General features: G+C 45.5%; 1 protein-coding gene across 2 annotated transcripts in view; it reads left to right on the top strand.

Moving 5' to 3' along the window:
- Positions 1-23691, top strand: part of LOC126106385 (connectin) — a 749467-nt gene that overhangs the window by 681521 nt on the left and 44255 nt on the right. For both annotated transcript variants that reach the window (XM_049912650.1, XM_049912651.1), the window contains 3 exons: positions 3498-3679; positions 13356-13572; positions 20487-20979. In XM_049912650.1, the coding sequence (XP_049768607.1) occupies positions 3498-3679; positions 13356-13572; positions 20487-20979 (892 nt within the window). The remainder of the gene's footprint in view (positions 1-3497; positions 3680-13355; positions 13573-20486; positions 20980-23691) is intronic.

Raw genomic sequence — 23691 nt, 5'->3', positions numbered from 1 at the left:
TACGTCCATGTCCCTGGATCACACCAAATTTAGTTTGCAACCAGACACTGAAATGGCTAACCATATCGGAGTGTACAATCAAATTTGAAACACTTAAGTAAATTTAGTATATAAATATCAATCGTTAGAACATAGAGCTGTACTTTTACATCGTAAATGAAATGTGTATATGGAATGCATTGGTTCTTAATTGCAAAATTAGGAGCACTTGATATTTGTCAATTACAGCGCTATCTACCACAAACGGAAAGCAGTGGTTTTGTAAACCATAAGTATTTTTTTGGCGTAGACTCCAAATATACAATAAAATGGGGAGTTCCCATTTGAAAATATGAAGTTGGTTAGCATTTGGCCAGCTGTAGTTCCGACGGATGTCCCCTTTACTAGTATTAACTTTTCACATAGGTCAATTTTTTCTTACGATGATTTGTTTCCGAGATATTTGGTTGCCTCAACTTAAAAACGAACACTCCGTTTACCTGCAACAAAACAAAATATTAATTACAAATTGTAACTTTTTCAGAGTTGAAACTTTGCAATTATCCCTCGTATTAGCGACAGTGTATTAACATAAGGTGAATCGTGGCACAGGTGACACACAGACGATGGTAAACTAATCCGATTTATGGTGACAATTGTCTTACTGGTACAACCAGCCCTATGGCGGTCATAACAAATATAAAAATAAAAATTAAAAAAACGGAGGAAGAGAACCCCGTTTCTAAGTTCACGGTTGTGTAACCTTTGGTTATTTTTCACTTTATCTGTTTAATTAGTTGTTTCTGGTGACGGTCCGTTACGAAATGAATTCTCAGCAGGACATGATGTATAATTTCTCAGAAACGTTTCGGCGTGTAGAAGGTTTCTCTCGCTCAGTTCATAACGCATGCATATCGGAGTTTTATCTTAGCAACCCGTACAAAATACATCTCAAATGAAAGAAACGCAAACATGCCGCCACAGGTGAGCTCTGTGTGTAGCGAACACGTCCTAATGCTTGCTCGCTGTAATACTGCCGTGCCAGTTGCAGACTTAAAAGAGCAAAACATCCGTAATGGTTAGAGTGCTTCTACCTGAAAAAATTCTGGATAGTAAGAAATAAAACGAAAATAACCTGTGCAAGGACCTGTCAGCGGCAGAACACAGCCTCCCTTAAAAACAACCGTTTTCAATTACAAAACTTTCCAAGAAAGAAAAGAAAAGAACAAAACTGGTGAAAAATTTCTGTACAGTTTCCTCATTGAATTCTAGCGTCATTCTACCAAATTCTTTCTGTTTGTCATAAATTTCTTGTGTCTCTCTCTCGAATTCCCTTCTTCGACCGTCAGTATCCAACTGATCTCTTCCAGTCTATGTCCAGCGTCTTTCTTCTACCTTTCTATTCCTCCTCCTCTCTTACTGCCAGTCTATCTCCTTCACCGTACAGACTCCTTTTTCATCTTTCTTTTTACCTGTGTCCTTACATCTATCTCAGCCGCTTCCTTTCTGCTCCTTGTATCCGCGTTACACCTGATACATTCACACACTTTTTCACTTTCTTTCTCTCTTCCCTCCCACCCTTCCTCTGGCCCTGCCTCCCTCTCTCGTCTGTTAGTCTACTTCTGCCTCTTTCTCTCTTTCACTGCAAGTAGTGCAGACACAGGTCAGATGAGTTGGATTCACATCACTGTTGAAACACCTGCTAACAGAATGTCTCTTGTTTGTGTAAACCCTTTGATATAGAAGCCTCCAACTTCCTTTCGCAGTACTTGTGGAATTCGAGTTTGATCTTAATCCTTACTAACGCTAGCATCGAAGCGATACTAAACACAAATTTCATTTATTTCTCATTGTCATATTCCTTTGTTTTTCTTTTGCGCTTCCCGCCTTCCCCTCTTCAAACAGACAGCAATCTCTTCCCTCTTTTTCTAGGTCTTTAATCTTCACTATGTCTCTCTGTCAGTCTCTCTCTCTCTCTCTCTCTCGCATTATACCCCATTTTTCACATGGTTTTATTCCTTTCAATACCTGTCCTGCTTCTCCCAGTCAATATATGTTTCCTCTATCACATTTTCTTTCCGTATCTACACGCATACCATCTGTGTGGTACATAGTGCAGGGTACATTGTACCACTAGTAGTCATTTGCTTTCCTCTTCCACTCCGAAGCAGGGCGAGGGAAAACGACTATACGAGCTGTAATTTCTGTTATCTACGTGGTCCTTGTGCGAAATTTACGTTGGTGGTAGTAGAGTTGTTCTGTAGCCTACTACAAATGCCAGTTCTCCAAATTTATTCAATAACGTTTCTCGAAAAGAACGTTGCCATCCACCGCAGGGATTCCCACCTGAGTCCATGAAGCATCTCTGTAATAATCACTGTGGATAGGATCTGCCCGTAACAAATCTAGCAGCCCACCTCTGAACTGTTTCGGTATCTCTCTTTAGTCTGACCTAGTGAGGATCCCGAAAACTCGAGGGGTACTCGAGAACAGGTTTCACTAATATTCTATTCGCTGTCTCCTATATGGATGAACCACACATTCCTAAATTTCTCCCAATAAATTGAAGTCGATCATTCACCTCCCCTACTAAGCCTTCTTCTGAGCTCGTTCCATTTCATGTCGATTTGCAACGTTACGCCCACACATTTAAACGACGCGACTGCATCAAGTGGCAGACCACAAATGATATATTCGAACATTATGGGATGTTTTTTCCTCCTCGTGTGCATTAAATTACAGTTTTCTACGTTTCGAGAAACTACCATTTATCGCGCCAACTAGAAATCGTTCCTCACTCCCTCCCTCCCTCCCTCCTCCCCCCCCCTCTCTCTTTCTTTCTCTCTCTCTCTCTCTCTCTCTCTCTCCTCCCTCCCTGTCTCTCGCCCTCTTTCTCTCCCCCACCTTCTCTCTCTCTGCTTCTCTCTTTGGCACATACGTACACACACACACACACACACACACACACACACACACACACACACACACGCACACGCTATGGTAACTTCTTTACCTTGACAGTATTTCTCTCTCTTTGTATACCTCCGCTGCTTCCCACTATCAGTTTTTGCTCACTTTCTCCCCTTCTCTTCTATCTTTCCCTGTCTGTTCTTGACTCGTTAGTTTTGATCTTTATCTCTTTCTCTCTCTTCACGCCGGCCGAAGTGGCCGAGCGGTTCTAGGCTCTACAGTCTGGAACCGCGCGACCGCTACGGTCGCAGCTTCGAATCCTGCCTCTTGCATGGGTGTGTGTGATGTCCTTAGGTCAGTTAGGTTTAAGTAGTTCTAAGTTCTAGGGGACTGATGACCTCAGAAGTTAAGTCCCATAGTGCTCAGAGCCATTTTAACTATTTGAGATAGCTCCAATCTCTCTTCATCCTGTCAGTTCTCTCCTTCCCCTCTCTCTCTCTCACTATATCTCCCTCTTCACCCTGTCAGTTTTCCCCTTCTTCTCTCTCTCTGTCTCCTGTTCTGCGAGAGTGCCAGCTAGTGACCGGTAGTCCCTATCGGTGTTTCAGTCGCCGGTGTTCTGCTACTGCAAGAGCGGCGAGACCGGGCAGGTGGCTTCCGCCACGTGCCTGGTGTTCTCGACGCCTCCAGACGACGAGGCGGCGTGGTCAGCGTTCCAGTCGCAGCCCGGCATCCGCACGCTCAGCCTCAACGTCCGCGGTGACGGCAAGCTCACCAGGATGCCCACCAGGTGAGCCATCACCAGCTCCCCACGGTCCCCTACTTTCACTGCAATTGCCCAACACAGGTCCCACAAATACACGGCTTGAATCCGGTCAGGAACCACATAAGTAAAAGATATGCTTCGGAACAAATGTTCAGTTTCCGAAGGGCGTTCAATAAGTAATGCGGCGCATTTATTCCCTGCTAATTTCGCTTGGAAAAAATGTGGGATTTGTTGCGAGTCATAGTCGAATAACCTTGCTTTGCGCCCAAAAGTTTCGCAAAATTCCGCTCTGTGGTGACATTGTTCGAACTTTCAAAATGGCGTTCCAAGCAGAGAGGTGCCATTGGCGGAAAACCGAGGCGTCGCAGATATTCATAGGCACTTGCTGAATGTATACCTGGTGGTGAACAAAAGCACGTTGAGTCGACGAGGTGTCTGTCGTCATCTCCTGTCCGGTCACACGAGTGGCGACAGGCCGAGCACGGCCGTGACTCTTGCAATGTCGGAACGTGCGGACACTCTCATTCGAGGTGATCCACGGATCACAATTATAAACCGCATTGCTCAACTGGACGTCTCTGTTGGTAGCGCTGACGCACTCTTTCACCGGTTGGGGTACTCAAAGGTACGTGCCATCTGGGTTCCTCGCTGCATAACAGAAGTCCATAAAGAGCAACGGTGGACCATCTTTGCGTAATTTCTTGCACGATACGAGGCTGATCGTGACATTTATTTCTCTAACTTTATCGCATGTGATGAGACATATGATTATCATTTCGAACCGCAAACAAAACGGCAATCCATGGAGTGGCGCCACACCACTTCTCCAAATAAAACGTTCAAAGCCGCGCCCTCAGTCATGGTGACTGTCTTCTGGGACTCTGAAGGCGTTATTCTGTTTGATGTCCTCCCTCATTATATAAGTTCAAGGAAAACTGAAGAAACGACTTTAGCGAGTTTATCGCCACAAAAGTGCGTACGAACTTCTCCTTCTCCAAGACCTCACCAAGGCCACACACAAGATTGCGCGCTCAAGTGGAGCTCACAAAAATTCAATGGACTGTTCTCTCTCATCCACCCTACAAAACGGACCTCGCACCTGCCGACCTTCATCTGTTAGGTACAATGAAGGATGTTGTCCCCGCAGGAAGCAGTACGCGGGTTATGCAGATGTTATAGATGCAGCGAAACGTTTGCTCCTATGTCGACCAGTAGAATGGTATCATGCGGGTAAACAGTCCTACCCAACAATAAGGTGGCGTAATACCGTCGCATTGAACGGAGATTCCATTGAAAAATTGTATTTTGTAGCCAGAGGAGTGGGGAATAATATAGCACATTGGAATCCTGTAAAAAACCAACCTGTTTCTTCCTTTTTATGTAATAAAAAAGGTGCATTACTTATTGAGCGCCACTTGTGGCTAGATCGTCTCCACGAGGATACGTGGGTTATTCGGAAAGCTAGAAACGATCGCTCGCGAAATGGAACATACGGTGAAAATCTGATGACGTTTTGCACAGATGTGTTGGTCACTGTGTCTAGTATGCCCGTCGAACGCATCATGTCGCTCTTTTCAGTTCTGAGCTCACAGTGAGAACGTAAAGAAGGCTAGAAATTATCGTCTCCCGCTAGGTATGAGGCCCTGACGAAACATTTCGCTTGAAGCTATGCAATCCACATAACATAACTGTCATGCGGTTCGTTCTACATGACAATTCTCAGCCGCACTCTGAAGGGGCAATGCAGATGCTCCTGCAGCCTTTTCGATTGGAAGTGTTTGATCACCCACAATACAGCCCGTAATTGGCTACCCCTGACGTTCATTTCTGCTCAAATGAACTGCAGGCTAGGAAGACAATATTTTGACACATACAACGAGCTACAGTCCAGAGTAGAAAATTGTCGAAAAGCACTGACGGCTGTGTTTTGTAACGAGGGAATTTAAAAGTTGGTACAAAGCTACGACAGATGTCTAAGTCTGAGCGGCGACTATGTAGAAAAGTAGCTGGAACGAGTAGCTAACCGTTGCAAATAAAAAAAGTTTTGACTTTCACTGTGGTTTCGATTTCGCGACCTACCGTTCCTTACTTTCAGAATGGCCCTTGTAGCTACCGACTGCCAGGATTCATTTGTGAGGGTTTATAGAGTGTATTGCCTCTATCCCATAACTATAGTGGGCTCTTTTTTTACTAGCGACAACCCCTTTGTTAGAATTAATATTTCCTTAACGTAAGTTCAATTAAGTGCATGTCAAATTAACGTAAGAGTTTCCTGGAAAAAAGTGTTTTACTGTTTGTTTATGAGCTGTTTCACAGTGGGACCACTGGTAACTCAAAGAGTTCACCTGTAGCGTTACTCTCCAAATCACTTATTTCTTCCCATGCATTGACCAGTACACCATGTCTGACGCATCCATTTTGGTACGATGGGGAAGGGTGGGGGGACTTCACTGTGTTGCACACAACGCACACCTTTTTGATGTTCGTACTGCAGGCATAAATACTGCATGATTTACCTGTTTAGCCTGTACACAATATGGTTTCTGACAGAAAATGCATAGAACATGGTCCTGAAAAAAGGTCTCCAGCATTTGGAGAGGTCGCTGTGTGACCTGCGGTCGGGGGATAGATCGATAACAGTGTACCTGACATTTTCAGTAGGCGCAATGGCTTGGGTAGGTGAGTATCGTGCGTTTGTCGTGGAGACTTATATTGCTGATGAAGACTGTTAGATTACTACTCAGCGAGAATTTACCATTGGTACGAATTAGGCCGACATGATTTTGTTACTTTTCGATTTTCTGTATCAAACTTTAGAACGTCGGGGTCTTTCCTGGAAACGTCCGTCCAGAAGTTTCCAAAACTCTCAGCACTGAAACATGCATCTGCTGTGTAAGTTTCTGCCACTAGTCTAAGAAGAACCCTGCCAAAAGAAGTTCACATACACCCACAGAAAATGATAGTTACCCAAGAATAGAGAGAGAGAGGGAGAGAGAGAGAGAGAGAGAGAGAGAGAAAGAGAGAGAGAGATTTTGGAACTGGTAGAACTGTGTACGAAGAAATTCTCGAAACCATTTCTCCTGGTCTTGTTATGATTTCTTCTAGTAAGGCCGACTTCTACTTGCGAGAAGGTACCGTTAATAAACGAAAAGTCTGCTATTGGGCAGTAGAAAACCCTCAACAGTTTCACCCACGACCGTTTCACAGCCATCGTGCGACAGTTTGGTGAGCGTTTGTTGAATTTGGTGTTGGGTTCAGTATTTTTTCGAATAAGAATGTGTAAGGATATTTCAAATCTCTGTAACGTGATAGAGACCTTCTTCCAACCTAAGTTAACCAGTCTGTTAGCGACCATGAAGAGGGACAAGCCTGGTTCCCACAAAAACTAAAACATAGCTCACATCTCTCCATATTCTCTAGATATCCTGAGAGAAATTGTTCCCAGACATCTTCTCTGTTCAGGAATTCTTCGTCAGTGTGTCAACAATGGAGGACGTAATTTTCCGGACACCATTTTTAAAACCAATGAATGGAATTGTTGTTGTTAACAAATAAGTTTTCTCTGTATCTTTGTTTGTTCGTATCTACTTCCTGAAATGTGGGATGTATTTTTGTCATATCCTCTACTTTACTGTTGTAGTTGGCTTAGAGTTTGGTGCTCCACAATCTATACAATGACAGCAACTGTAAAGTCTTTGAGACTCATTCTGTCTTCGACATCTATTTCGCACACCACTATGCTGGCATTGACTACACCCACATCGAGAAAATGCCACATTATGCAGTGGAACCATTTGACTTCTCATGGAAGTGTGTTCTTTCTATGCAACTAAATGAAAGGCAGTTTGTTTTTGGTCGCAAGCGTTTCTCATCTTTAAGTTGCGAAGTATTTTCAGTGGGCTGTGATACATGTTCATTTCCATAATAATAATAAATTTATTATGGAGTAGTTACAACTTATTATTATGTTACCATTTTCACCCTATTCTTCAGACTGGAAACGCATCACTTGTACTTTTCATTGTTTGATCTCTAGGTGAGTGTTTACAGAGTGTACTGTCGCCTAATGTCAATGTGTGTTCATCTTCCGTCTTTTGTATATTGATTTGGTTATTAATTACCTTCTCTTTCATTGCCAGGGCCCTCTGTATATATTAAGTTGTAACGTCACGAGCTTTTTATGCCATTACTTGAAACCTTTGACATACAAAGAGCCCTTGCATTGAAAAAGAAAGTAATTAAAGACCAAATCAACATAAGCATTAGCTCCCTGATCGTTTTACCCACAAAAACTATAGCAAACCTAAATCTGAAGCATAACAAGAGTTTATAATTTCTCTCTCTCTCTCTCTCTCTCTCTCTCTCTCTCTCTCTCTAGCCACAAAAACAATAGCAAACTGAAATCTGAAACATAAGAAGAGTTTATAACCTCTCTCTCTATTTCTTTGTCTCTCTCTGTCACTCTCACTCTCTCTCTCTCTCTCTCTCTCTCTCTCTCTCTCTCTCTCTGTCTCTCTCTCTCTTCTCTCTCTCTCTCTCTCTCTCTCTCTCTCTCTCTCTCTCACACACACACACACACACACACACACACACACACACATCAAATGAAAACTAAAAATATCAAACCGCAGACACAACACAAAAAAATACGAAAGATAAACACAAAGGAACAAGTGGCAATACTAAGCGCTGTAATCATAAACAGATCAAAAAATGAAAAGTGCAAGTGTTGTGTTATAATGAAAGTGGGTGGAGAAATGCCGGAAATCGGCTAGCTGGAGCATGAGGCCCGAATGAACACGTCTCCAGACCCATACATATGAAGTAACAACAATGGAAATCGTAACTGAAACCAAACGATAATTTTACATATATTTGTGCCAGTAAAGTGTTTGTATCCCGCCTGGAAGGCGGCGGTAAACTGAAGGGTAGGCCGAATGTAGGAAGTGAGTAGGAGCAGGTAAAGGTGAAATGCTTCGGTACTGCGTATAGATTATCGCTTTTTTACTGGTGTATGAACATATACAACTGATAATATTACTTAACTTTGCGTACAGATGAGCACGTAGGTGCGAAGCCGTTCATCAATCTAATCTAACAGCGGCTAGAAGCTACAAAGGCAAAATGTATAGTGGCTCGCCCACCGTGAAATAGAAACAGTGTTGCTTGGTCGTCTATTCGGAATCAAATGGGCTGAATCTGGAGCGGCGCTCGTAGAGCTGCACAGCGCCGGCTAGAGGGCGCTGTCGTCGGTGTCGGTGTCGTAGTGCCGTGGCATCGTAGCTATCGATACCACAAAAGTTGTTTCCAATATGAAAAACAAGATAAAAAATGTAACGTAATAACAAATTGTAACTGCTACATAATACAATTATTATTATTATGGAAATAAACATGTATTACAGACCGCTGAATGTGCTTCGAAAATAAAAGAAATGAATTGCTTATGGCCAAAAGCAGACTTTCATTTAGTTGCATAGACAGAACACACTTCCATGAAATTTGAAGCAACTAAGGAACGACGGAAAACAAAAAAATGGCGATTAGACTTTTATTGTCACTGTCAGAGAATACTGACTGAATGAATTCGCGACTGAGTGTAGGAGATGACACTGCCCATACATTAGTTACAGACTTAAATAGTACATGATTAGCTTCTTAAGTAAGAAAGCCGGTTCTTTGTAACGACTTGTGGTGCATAAAACTCAAATTTAAAGACTCATCAACAGTTGCTGTCAACAAAAACTGAAGTTCGTTATCACGAACCAAAAATAAATCACTGACAACGGAGCACAATGGAAAGAAGAAATACAGCAGTGTTCTCAGAGCCAGAAAACGTGCTGTAAGTGCTGCTCCAGTGCTGGAGATGTCCGGTAGAGGTCAGCAACTACCAGTAAACATGCTCCTGCTATTTGTCACCTAGTAAATTCGGTAGTCGAACAACAAAACGGGGTTTCGGGCATATACCAATAGCAATCGAAGGACCTCAAAACTTTTGTATAGATAATACATTGATGGAACTGGAGTGTTACACGATAAATACCTTGGCCTAACAACACGAGACTGGTACGTGCATACTTCATTGCCTGTGACTTACGTTGATTAAAATTTAATCCTCACACGAAACTAATATCACTACAGAAAAAAAGTCTCGTGCGGATGAAAAGTGTTGAGAGTACCTGATGGCTACTGGCAGCGTCTAACGTTGCTCCAGCCATGTGTCGATCGCCACACGACTTCGCAGTATTAGTCCACATGCCCTTTATCGTCATCTTTCAACCTAAGAGAAAGCTCAGAAGATGGGAGTACCGCACCAGCAGGTGGCACAGACGGTTGATTCTAATGTAACGACTTCAGAATGGAACGCAGGACAGTTGCTTGTCAAGTGCGGTGGACACGTCTCCTTGCGAAAGGCCTACGCCACGAGAAGCTCGAAGGACTGCTCGACTATCCCCCACAAATAGAGGGATGACAACAGCTGAAACCCGCACAGAGCAAACATGCAGTGACATCGCGAATCGACAGAGGCATGTTTCTGGAAGCTAAGAGCAGATATTCACTCAGGTCAAAATTTGGAAATGATGAATAGTAGACCCAGTTTTAACAGAGTCGTCTGGAACATGCACTGTGCAAAGAAGGAGAGTACTGTAGTACTGGGGAATAATGAGGTGCGTTTGAAGTTCTCTAGCGCTGTGGAGACTGCTGTAATTAAATATTCAAAGAGCGATTCAGTTAAAGAGGAGTGGCCGTCTCTAAACAGGTCAATCGTAGAAGTTAGGCAGATAAAAGCAGGTACAAGGAAGGTAACAACGAAAATGCCTTGCGTAATAACGAAAATACTAAAACTCACATGCGAAAGAAGGGTGTATATACCTTTTGTGGGAAAGCAACAAACAGAGCAATATAATTTTGAAGTAAAATCGCTGAGTACGACTACCTTGGGATCGGCTGTATGGGGTAATCCTACTAACTACTAGTGACATACGAAAATTTGCCCTAGGACAATTTCCCGCTCGTCGCGAGCGACCGCCTCAGCCACTCTGGCTATCGGAGGGAAGAAGACAATATGACCCATGGATGTTTAGGTCGGCCCAGCAAGCATGCAGAGATAGCCTAAGTAATTAATGTGACCGCTCGCGCTAAGAGGGAAATTCATTTTCATGTCTCACAAAAAAATGGTTCAAATGGCTCTGAGCACTATGGGACTTAACATCTGAGGTCATCAGTCCACTAGAGCCGGCCGCGGTGGTCTTGCGGTTCTAGGCGCTGCAGTCCAGAACGGCGGGACTGCTCCGGTCGCAGGTTCGAATCCTGCCTCGGGCATGGATGTGTGTGATGTCCATAGGTTAGTTAGGTTTAAGTAGTTGTAAGTTCTAGGGGACTGATGACCTAAGATGTTAAGTCCCATAGTGATCAGAGCCATTTGAACCATAGTGTTCAGAGCCATCAGCCCACTAGAACTTAGAACTACTTAAGTCTAACTAACCTAAGGACATCACACACATCCATGCCCGAGGTAGGATTCGAACCTGCGACCGTAGCGTCGCGCCGTTCCGGACTGTAGCGCCTAGAACCGCTCGGCCACACCGGCCGGCCATGTCTCACAAATAGGTGGTATATCTACACCTAATTCTGCCGATGTTCGCATTCAGCGAATCAACACTAAGGTGAAAACAGTCGTGAGATACCTCCTACCATCGTGCAGAACCTGCTTTCCGGCGCAGTGCAGCAGTTCGACGTAGTATAGACTCAACAATTCATTGGAAGTCCCCTGCACAAATACTGAGCCATGCTGTCTCTATAGCCGTCCGTAATTGCGAAATTTTTGCTGGTGCAAGATTTCGTGCGCGAATTGACCTCTCGATTATGTCCCAAAAATGTTCGATGGAATTCGTGTCGGGTGATTTGAGTGGCCAAATCATTTGCTGAAATTTTCCAGATTGTTCTTCAAACCAGTCGTGAAGGATTGTGGCCCGATGACGTGGCGCATTAACATCCATACGAGGTGCATTCAAGTTCTAAGGCCTCCGATTTTTTTTCTCCGGACTGGAAAGAGATAGAAACATGCGCATTCTTTTAAAATGAGGCCGCGTTCATTGTCAATACGTCCCAGAGATGGCAGCACCGTACGGCAGATGAATTTTACCGCCAGCGTCGAGAACGAGAACTGTTTTAAATACTTAAATGGCGACGTCTTCCTTACTTGAATAGCGTGCAATGATTCGTTTTCTGAATTTGCGTGGTGTGAAACCAATTGAAATTCATCGAAAGTTGAAGGAGACATGTGGTGATGGAGTTATGGATGTGTCGAGAGTGCGTTCGTGGGTGCGACAGTTTAATGAAAGCAGAACATCGTGTGACAACAAACCGAAACAACCTCGGGCTTGCACAAGCCGGTCTGACAACATGATCGAGAAAGTGGTGAGAATTGTTTTGGGGAATCACCGAACGACTGTTGAACAGATCGCCTCCAGAGTTGGAATTTCTGTGGGTTCTGTGCACATAATCCTGCATGACGACTTGAAAATGCGAAAGTGTCATCCAGGTGGGTGCCACGAATGCTGACGGACGACCACATGGCTGCCCGTGTGGTATGTTGCCGAGCAATGTTGACGCGCAACGACAGCATGAATGGGACTTTCTTTTCGTCGGTTGTGACAGTGGATGAGACGTGGATGCCATTTTTCAATCCAGAAACAAAGCGCCAGTCAGCTCAATGGAAGCACACAGATTCACCGCCACCAAAAACATTTCGGGTAACCGTCAGTGCTAAAAAAATGATGGTGTCCATGTTCTGGGACAGCGAGGGCGTAATCCTTACCCATTGCATTCGAAAGGGCACTACGGTAACAGGTGCATTCTACGAAAATGTTTTGAAGAACAAATTCCTTCCTGCACTGCAATAAAAACGTCCGGGAAGGGCTGCGCGTGTGCTGTTTCACCAAGACAACGCACCCGCACATCGAGCTAACGTTACGCAACAGTTTCTTCGTGATAACAACTTTGAAGTGATTCCTCATGCTCCCTACTCACCTGACCTGGCTCCTAGTGACTTTTGGCTTTTTCCAGCAATGAAAGACACTCCCCGTGGCCGTACATTGATCAGCTGTGCTGCTATTGCCTCAGCGATTTTCCAGTGGTCAAAACAGACTCCTAAAGAAGCCTTTGCCGCTGCCATGGAATCATGGCGTCAGCGTTGTGAAAAATGTGTACGTCTGCAAGGCGATTACGTCGAGAAGTAACGCCTGTTTCATCGATTTCGGGTGGGTAGTTAATTAGAAAAAAATCGGAGGCCTTAGAACTTGAATGCACCTCGTAAAAATTTGATCGTTGCTTAAGAACATGATGCCCACAAATGATTGCAAATGGGCTCCAAGTAGCGGAACGTCATCATTTACCGTCAATGATCGATTCAGTTAGACCAGAGGACCCAGTCCATTCCATCTAAACACAGCCCATACTATTGTGGAAACACCACCAACTGCACAGTGATTTTTGACATTTGGGGTCCATTCCTCATGGGGTCTGCCCCACACTCGAACCCTACCATCATCTCTTACCAACAGAAATCTGGACTCATCCGACCAGGCCATGGTTTTCCAGTTATGTAGGGTCCAACAGATGTTGTCCTCTCAGCCCAGGAGAGGAACTACAGGCGATGTTGTGCTAATAGCCTTGACACCCTTGCACTGTTCCCCAGGTTGTTCGCGAATCTGCCACAGCTGGAGGTGCTGTCGCTCCAGTACGCCAGCATCAACCGCGTGACGCCGTACGCGCTGGCCAACAGTTCCAGCCTGAGGGAGGCGTCGCTGTCCAGGAACCAGTTCGTCAAGTTGGCGCCGCGAGCCTTCCACTCCCTCCCTAGGCTGGAATCCCTGTATCTCAGCGAGAACCGCATTCAGGAGCTCCACCGTGACGTGAGTATACGGTACTGCTCGTGGCAGATCCACAATATCTCCTATACTCCCACAATGATATCCAGTCCCACGCCCGGCCATTCTGATTTAGGTTTTCCGTTATCCCTAAATCACTGCAGGCAAATGCCGGGATGGTTCATTTGAAAGGGCATGCCCGACGTCCTTCCCCATCCTTCCCTAATCCAATGACACCAATGACCTCGCTGTTTGGTCTCTTCCCCCAAACAACCCACAGTGAAATCCACTGTTGGTATCTTCTGTGGTTATCAGCTGAGTGGCAGCGTCGCCAAGAATCTAAGGTTCTATGACGTTCCTAGTCTAGGCGAATTGTTGCATTCCTGTGGTGAGATCTGCTTAAAGAGAACTTGTTCCTGTTCTTATAAGAATGTTTTCTCTCCTGGCACTTCCTTCATTCTCATAGAGACCAATACTGCAACGAGGGCAAAATATAAGGGCGTGAAGAAAAGTAATGGCTCCGAATTTTTAATGTGAATATTTTTACAGATTTATTAAGTGAAACAAACATGATAAACACACTACGTCTTTATTCTTCTTGTCTACGTATCCATTTTTCAAAATAATCAACCTCGTTTTTGCTAATGAGAGACCTGTTTGTTGATACTATCCTTATAGCATGTTTGACTTTGTTGACAGAGTCAAAGTCCTCGAAGGTGTTCCTTTATGTTTTGGAAATAGGGGAAAATCGGATGGGACCAAGTCGGAACTGTATGGAGAGCGATCGATGACAGAGAATCCAAGGCGTCGGACTGCTACAGATGTCACAGGGCTCGTGGTTTGTCTGACATTGTCATGCTGAAGGAGTGGAACCGGCATGTGTGGAAGAACTCTAAGAGACTCCACTTCAGCACGCTGATTCTCAAGTACTGGCGTAGTTACGTTACACACCGCTAAGTATTCAGTTTGGTGACATCTTGCGACAGAGGGATCCAATATGCAGTCATGAAGAATAAAGTTGTAAAATGTTAATAACTTATGTTTTATTTAAAAAGCCTTACGACTTTTCGCATAAAATGTTCGGAAGAATTGCTTTCCTGTACGCCCTCGTAAAAGTGGCCCAGAAAATACACTCTGTGACAGAAGGTTAACCACCACACAGGAATTATCTGAGTGGGACGGATGTCGGTAGAAGTGATACACATGTACAAACAAAAAATTATTACTATGTAAGATAAGCTGGATGATTTCTTCATGAGAAATAGCTTCAATAACTGTGCAAGTCACTAAAGCGTTGATCCACCTCAGGCCCTTATGCAAGGAGTTCACCTTTGTATTGATTGATAGAGTTGTTTTATGTCCTCCAGATAGATATCGTGCCAAATTCTGTCCAACTGGCGAGTTAGATATTCAAAATACCGAGTTGGTAGAAGGCCTCTACCCATAATGCTCCGAACGTTCTCAGTTGGGGAGAGATACAGCAACCTTGTTGGCCAAGGCAGGGCTTAGCAAGCGCGAAGACAAGCAGTAGAAACAGACTCCGTGTGGAAAGGGGCATTACCTTTCTGAAATGTCAGCCAGGACGGCTTGTCATTATTGACAACAGTACAGGGCACAGAATCACGTCGACGTAATGCTGTGTCATAAGGTCGCTCCGGGTGAGCACCATCTGTCCAAAAAGTGTTTGTAGTTCAACATTTGTCCTTACTCTCCAGCCATCTTCCTCTCACACTGCTCCAAAAATCCTTCTCAGTATCTTTCCTTCCCATGTCAGTTCTCCTCCTTTAATATCAATACCCAGCCCTCTGATCCATATATTACTAATAGGTCTTACTATGGTCGAGTACAAAAACCAAAATATACACTACCACATTAAGACCTATACTAATATGTGGATCAAAAGGGAAGAAGGCATCTCAGAGTGGCTGGGTGAGACGATATTTACATAGAGGGTTTGTCATCTGGTACTGGCGCACCATCTGAGCATGAAGAGATCAATAACGCAATAGATCAGTCAGACAGTGAATCTGATACATCAGCAACAGCTGTTTCTCAATATAGAGATAGTGAAACCTTTCAGACAGAAAATCTGATGATTCAGCTACAGCTGTTTCTCAATATACAGATAGTGAAACCTTTCAGACAGTGAATCTGTTAATTCTCGCTGTTAAGAGGTATGTCGTTACACGTATTGCCAAATGCATTGAGGTTGACGCACATAATTTTGAGTATTTATTGCATTAATGTGGTATTTACAGGTAATGCTGCTGTAACAGCATGCGTTCTCAGAAATGACAAGTTCACAAAGGTACATGTATCACATTGGAACAACCGAAATAAAATATTAAACGTACCTACGTTCTTTATTTTAATTTAAAAATCCTACCTGTTAATAAACGTTCGTCCAAAATTGTGAGCCATATGTTTGTGACTATTACAGCGCCATCTATCACAAAGCGAAAAAAGTGGTCCAACTAAAACATTCATATTTATTTAAGTACCACACGAATATGTAACAAAAATGGGGATTCCTATTTTTTAAAAAAGGTCTGTTGGTATCTGTTTGACATATGGCAGCGCCATCTACCGGGCCAACCATAGCGCCATCTGGTTTCCCCCTTCAAGCTAGACGAGTTTCATTCCTTGTAGTTTATTGTTTGACGCTTATTTCGTGAGATATTTTGCCCAGTGACTATCAATGGACCATCCTGTATATACCGGGTGATCAAAAAGTCAGTATAAATTTGAAACCTGAATAAATCACGGAATAATGTAGATAGAGAGGTACAAATTGACACACACGCTTGGAATGACATGGGGTTTAATTAGAAACAAAAAATACAAAAGTTCAAAAATGTCCGACAGATGGCGCTTCATCTGATCAGAATAGCAATAATTAGCATTACAAAGTAAGACAAACAAAGATGATAATATGTCCACCAACATTCCTCAACAATAGCTGTAGTCAAGGAATAATGTGAGCAGCAGTGAAAAGCATGTCTGGAGTTATTGTGAGGCATTGGGGTCGGATGTTGTCTTTCAGCATCCCTAGAGATGTCAGTCGATCACGATACACTTGCGATAATAATCGCACGAACTGAGGTCTGGGGACCTGGGAGGCCAAGCATGACGAAAGTGGCGGCTGAGCACACGATCATCACCAAACGACGCGCGCAAGAGATCTTTCACGCGTCCAGCAATATGGGGTGGAGCGCCATCCTACATAAATATCGTACGCTCCAGGAGGTGTTTATCAGCTAGGCTGGGGATGATGCGATTCTGTAACATATCGGCCTAGCTCTCATCCGTGACGGTAGCAGTTACTGATTGTTTTGCTGTCCAAGCGCCATCTGTCGGTCATTTTGTGAACTTTGTGTTGTTTTTGTTCTAATAAAACCCCATGTAATTCCAAGCATGTGTGTCAAATTTTACCTCTCTATCTACATTATTCCGTGGTTTATTAAGTTTTCAAATTTATGCTGACTTTTTAATCGCCCCACGTATATATACACTCCTGGAAATTGAAATAAGAACACCGTGAATTCATTGTCCCAGAAAGGGGAAACTTTATTGACACATTCCTGGGGTCAGATACATCACATGATCACACCGACAGAACCACAGGCACATAGACACAGGCAACAGAGCATGCACAATGTCGGCACTAGTACAGTGTATATCCACCTTTCGCAGCAATGCAGGCTGCTATTCTCCAATGGAGACGATCGTAGAGATGCTGGATGTAGTCCTGTGGAATGGCTTGCCATGCCATTTCCACCTGGCGCCTCAGTTGGACCAGCGTTCGTGCTGGACGTGCAGACCGCGTGAGACGACGCTTCATCCAGTCCCAAACATGCTCAATGGGGAACAGATCCGGAGATCTTGCTGGCCAGGGTAGTTGACTTACACCTTCTAGAGCACGTTGGGTGGCACGGGATACATGCGGACGTGCATTGTCCTGTTGGAACAGCAAGTTCCCTTGCCGGTCTAGGAATGGTAGAACGATGGGTTCGATGACGGTTTGGATGTACCGTGCACTATTCAGTGTCCCCTCGACGATCACCAGTGGTGTACGGCCAGTGTAGGAGATCGCTCCCCACACCATGATGCCGGGTGTTGGCCCTGTGTGCCTCGGTCGTATGCAGTCCTGATTGTGGCGCTCACCTGCACGGCGCCAAACACGCATACAACCATCATTGGCACCAAGGCAGAAGCGACTCTCATCGCTGAAGACGACACGTCTCCATTCGTCCCTCCATTCACGCCTGTCGCGACACCACTGGAGGCGGGCTGCACGATGTTGGGGCGTGAGCGGAAGACGGCCTAACGGTGTGCGGGATCGTAGCCCAGCTTCATGGAGACGGTTGCGAATGGTCCTCGCCGATACCCCAGGAGCAACAGTGTCCCTAATTTGCTGGGAAGTGGCGGTGCGGTCCCCTACGGCATTGCGTAGGATCCTACGGTCTTGGCGTGCATCCGTGCGTCGCTGCGGTCCGGTCCCAGGTCGACGGGCATGTGCACCTTCCGCCGACCACGGGCGACAACATCGATGTACTGTGGAGACCTCACGCTCCACGTGTTGAGCAATTCGGCAGTACGTCCACCCGGCCTCCCGCATGCCCACTATACGCCCTCGCTCAAAGTCCGTCAACTGCACATATGGTTCACGTCCACGCTGTCGCGGCATGCTACCAGTGTTAAAGACTGCGATGGAGCTCCGTATGCCACGGCAAACTGGCTGACACTGATGGCGGCGGTGCACAAATGCTGCGCAGCTAGCGCCATTCGACGGCCAACACCGCGGTTCCTGGTGTGTCCGCTGTGCCGTGCATGTGATCATTGCTTGTACAGCCCTCTCGCAATGTCCGGAGCAAGTATGGTGGGTCTGACACACCGGTGTCAATGTGTTCTTTTTTCCATTTCCAGGAGTGTATATATGGTGTTACAAAAAGGTACTGCCAAACTTTCAGGAAACATTCCTCACACACAAAGAAAGAAAATATGTTACTGGACATGCGTCCGGAAACGCTTTCTTTCCATGTAAGAGCTCATTTTATTACTTCTCTTCAAGTCACATTAATCATGGAATGGAAACACACAGCAACAGAACGTACCCGCGTGACTTCAAACACTTTGTTACGGGAAATGTTCAAAGTGTCCTCCGTTAGCGAGGATACATGCATCCACCCTCCGTCGCATGGAATCCCTGATGCGCTGACGCAGCCCTGGAGAATGGCGTATTGTATCACAGCCGTCCACAATACTAGCACGAAGAGTCTCTAAATTTGGTACCGGGGTTGCGTAGACAAGAGCTTTCAAATGCCCCCACAAATGAAAGCCAAGAGGATTGAGGTCAGGAGAGCGTGGAGGCCATGGAATTGGTCCGCCTCTACCAATCCATCGGTCACCGAATCTGTTGATGAAAAGCGTACGAACACTTCGACTGAAATGAGCAGGAGCTCCATCGTGCATGAGCCACATGTTGTGTCGTACTTGTAAAGGCAAATGTTCTAGCAGCACAGTATCCCGTATTAAATCATGATAACGTGCTCCATTGAGCGTAGGTGGAAGAACATGGAGCCCAATCAAGACATCACCAACAATGCCTGCCCAAACGTTCACAGGAAATCTGTGTTGATGACGTGATTGCACAGTTGCGTGCGGATTCTCGTCAGCATACACGTGTTGATTGTGAAAATTTACCATTTGATCACGTTGGAATGAAGCCTCCTCCTTAAAGAGAACATTTGCACTGAAATGAGGATTGACACATTGTTGGATGAACCATTAGCAGAAGTGTACCCGTGGAGGCCAAACAGCTGCTGATAGTGCCTGCAGGCGCTGTACATGGTACGGAAACAACTGGTTCTCCCGTAGCACTCTCCATACAGTGACGTGGTAAACGTTACCTTGTACAGCAGCAACTTCTCTGACGCTGACATTAGGGTTATCGTCAACTGCACGAAACATTGCCTCGTCCATTGCAGGTGTCCTCGTCGTTCTAGGGCTTCCCCAGTCGCAAGTCATAGGCTGGAATGTTCCGTGCTCCCTAAGACGCCAATCAATTGCTTCGAACGTCTTCCTGTCGGGACACCTTCGTTCTGGAAATCTGTCTCGAAACAAACGAACCGCGCCACGGCTATTGCCCCGTGTTAATCCATACATCAAATGGGCATCTGCCAACTCCGCATTTATAAACATTGCACTGACTGCAAAACCACGTTCGTGATGAACACTAACCTGTTGATGCTACGTACTGATGTGCTTGATGCTAGTACTGTAGAGCAATGAGTCGCATGTCAACACAAGCACCGAAGTCAACATTACCTTCCTTCAATTGGGCCAACTGGCGGTGAATCGAGGAAGTACAGTACATACTGACGAAACTAAAATAAGCTCTAACATGGAAATTAAGAGTTTCTGGACACATGTCCACATAACATCTTTACATCTTTTCTTTATTTGTGTGTGAGGAATGTTTCCTGAAAATTTGGCCATATATATATATATGGCCAAACTTTCAGGCCAAACTTTCTAGTGATCGTTGAAATAGCTGAAACCAATATATATATATATATATATATATATATATTCACAAAATGTCCGACAGATGGCGCTTGGACAGCAAAACGTCAGTAACTGGTACCGTGACAGAATCGCATCATCCCCAGCCTGGCTGATAAACAACTGCTGGAGCGTGCAATGTTTATGCAGGATGGCGCTCCACCCCATATTGTTAGACGCGTCAAAGATCTCTTGCGCGTCGATGTAATAGCTGAAACCTGTACAAAACTAGTGATCGTTGTAACATCTGGGGTCATTAAAATTACGTCGTCCCTCCCCTTCACCGTGTCTCGCAATGTACCGCGCTCCTGACGTGTGTAGGACAGAGGCATCAGTACAGAACACCTCTCAGCGAACACCTGTCGTCGCGCTGAACACGCCACCCTGACCGGCAGGTGTTCGTGGACCTGCCGTCGCTGCGGGTGCTGGCGCTGGACCGCAACAACCTGAGCGTGCTGCACGAGCGCGCCTTCTCGCAGCTGCCGGCGCTGCAGGAGCTGGACCTGCACGGCAACCAGCTGCCGGCGGTGACGCGCGCCACCTGGGCCGGGCTGGGCGCGCTGCGCCGGCTCGACCTCAGCGGCAACCGGCTGGGCGCCGTCGCCGACGGCACCTTCCAGCTGCTGGGCGCGCTGCACGAGCTCGAGCTGGCCGAGAACGACGTCGAGTGGGTGGGCGCGCGCGCCTTCCAGGGGCTGCGCGCGCTGCGCAGGCTCTCGCTGCGCGACAACCAGCTGGCGCAGCTGCCGGGCGGACAGCTGCTGGCCAGCGCGGCCGCGCTGCGCGTGCTCGACCTGCGCGACAACGAGCTCAGCACGCTGCACGAGGACACCGTCCGGCCCGTGCTCGAGACCATGACCAACGCCAGCGCCTACCTCTACCTCGAAGGTCAGTAGCGGCGCCCGTTTTCAAGAAGGGACGTCGAACACATGTGCAGAACTATAGACCTATATCTCTAACGTCGATCAGTTGTAGAATTTTGGAACACATATTCGAGTATAATGACTTTTCTGGAGATTAGAAATCTACTCTGTAGGAATCAGCTTGGGTTTCGAAAAAGACGATCGTGTGAAACCCAGCTCGTTCTATTACTCCACGAAACTCTGAGGGCCATAGACACGGGTTCCCAGGTAGATGCCGTGTTTCTTGATTTCCGCAAGGCGTTCGATACAGTTCCCCACAGTCGTTTCATGCACAAAGTTAGAGCATTTGGACTATCAGACCAATTGGATTGAAGAGTTCCTAGATAACAGAACGCAGCATGTCATTCTCAATAGCGAGAAGTCTTCCGAAGTAAGAGTGATTTCAGGTGTGCCGCAGGGGAGTGTCGCAGCACCGTTGCTATTCACAATATACATAAATGACCTTGTGGATGACATCGGAAGTTCACTGAGGCTTTTTGCGGATGATGCTTTAGTATATCGAGAGGTTGTAACAATGGAAAATTGTACTGAAATGTAGGAGGATCTGCAACGAATTGACGCATGGTGCACGGAACGGCAATTGAATCTCAATGTAGACAAGTGTAATGTGCTGCGAATACATAGAAAGAAAGATCCCTTATCATTTGGCTACAATACAGCAGGTCACCAACTGTAAGCAGTTAATTACATAAATTATTTGGGAGTAGGCATTAGGAGTGATTTAAGATGGAATGATCATATAAAGTTGATCGTCGGTAAAGCAGATGCCTGACAGATTCATTGGAAGAATCTTAAGGAAATGCAATCCGAAAACAAAGGAAGTAGGTTACAGTAAGCTTGTTCGCCCACTGCTCGAATACTGCTCAGCAGTGTGGGATCCGTACCAGATAGGGTTGATAGAAGAGAGAGAGAAGATCCAACGGAGAGCAGCGCGCTTCGTTACAGGATCATTTAGTAATCGTGAAAGCGTTACGGAGATGATAGATAAACTCCAGTGGAAGACTGTAGGAGAGACGCTCAGTAGCTCGGTACGGGCTTTTGTTGAAGTTTCGAAAACATACCTTCACCGAGGAGTCAAGCAGTATATTGCTCCCTCCTACGTATATCTCACGAAAAGACCATGAGGATAAAATCAGAGAGATTAGAGCCCACACAGAGGCATACCGACAATCCTTCTTTCCACGAACAATACGAGACTGGAATAGAAGGCACAACCGATAGAGGTAGTCAAGGTACCCTCCGCCACACACCGTCAGATGGCTTGCGGAGTATGGATGTAGATGTAGATGTAGATGAACCGATCCACTCCGCTCTCACCTACACCACTAACTGACACCTGTTTCAGAAGCGTTGTTGGGACTACAACTTTGCCAGTAGTGGCAAGTGGTGCTGCAGGTCATGGGCCATTTAAGTCCTACAATAAGCTTGTTGTTGTTGTGATCTTCAGTCCAAAGACTAGTTTCATGCTGCTCTATATGCTACTCTACTTCTTGTTTCAAATGGGCCTACTTTGGATCACACTTATTCAAATGCTGGGCTTTGGTCTTTGCCCAGTACTGTCGCATCCTCTGGTCTTTTCTTCTGTCCAGCGGGTACCTTTCCTTCGCACCTTTTCCTGAAACTCTCTGATTTCCTTCAGGATACGTCTCACAGGCTGTCTTCCTGGAGATCAGTTATTCCCAGTTTGTGTCAGCCAACAGCAGTAGAGCGGGATATGTTAAGAGTTGGAGACATGCAGTCTGAAAAAGTGAACACATTTAAGTATCTAGGCGTGGAGATCACTTCGAGAAAAGAGATTGAATCCGAACTGAAGAAGAGATTACGGGCGGGAAATGCGTCCTACCTCTCACTGAATAGATTAATTTCATCACGGATATTGTCTAGGAATCTAAAGATTAGAATATACAAAACTATTATTCTACCAGTTATGCTGTATGGGTGTGAGACTTGGTCTCTCACTGTGCAAAACGAAAAGCCGTTTCGAGTATTTGAAAACAAAATTTTGAGGAAAATTTTCGGAGCAAAAAGGAATGACATTAGCGGAGAGTGGCGAAAACTGCATAACGAAGAGGTTCACGAACTCTCTTCAAGCCCTGACATAATCAGTATTATTAAATCACGTAGGCTGCGATGGGCGGTTCACGTAGCTCGAATGGATGAGTGCAGGGCACCTAGAGGGAAAACGTCCTGTGGGGAGACCGAGGCGTAGATGGGAGGACAATGTGAAGGCTGATTTGAGGAGCCTAGGTATTGAAGGTGAATGGAAGGAAATAGCCCAAGACAGGGACAGATGGCGAAAATACGTTGCTGCGGTAATGGACTCTCGAGTCAGGTATGACCAGTGATGTGTGTGTGTGTGTGTGTGTGTGTGTGTGTGTATGTGTCAACCAAGTGGTGTAAACATTCTTGTCTTACCAGAACGTGAACAGATAGTTGGTGAATCTATTTGGATGCACTCTTGCAACATGGCTATAGAAAACGACCCTTCCTTTTGTTGCACCGTCAGAGAGTCGCTCGATATGTTCACGGAGCTCCCAGTTATTTCGCCTTTCGATCCCCCATATTCTTATACCAGGCCTAGGATCTTCCTCAGGATTCTCCTCTCTCTGACTTACTTCTCCATCAGACCTTTCCAGTTCATGGAAAGACATTGCATTGCATTCAGGGCTTCTGGTCA

This window comes from Schistocerca cancellata, chromosome 10 (genome assembly GCF_023864275.1).
Source record: "Schistocerca cancellata isolate TAMUIC-IGC-003103 chromosome 10, iqSchCanc2.1, whole genome shotgun sequence".
Lineage (NCBI taxonomy): Eukaryota > Metazoa > Arthropoda > Insecta > Orthoptera > Acrididae > Schistocerca > Schistocerca cancellata.
The sequence above is the reverse complement of the archived record's forward strand: the minus strand, read 5'-3'. Positions and strand labels throughout refer to the sequence as shown.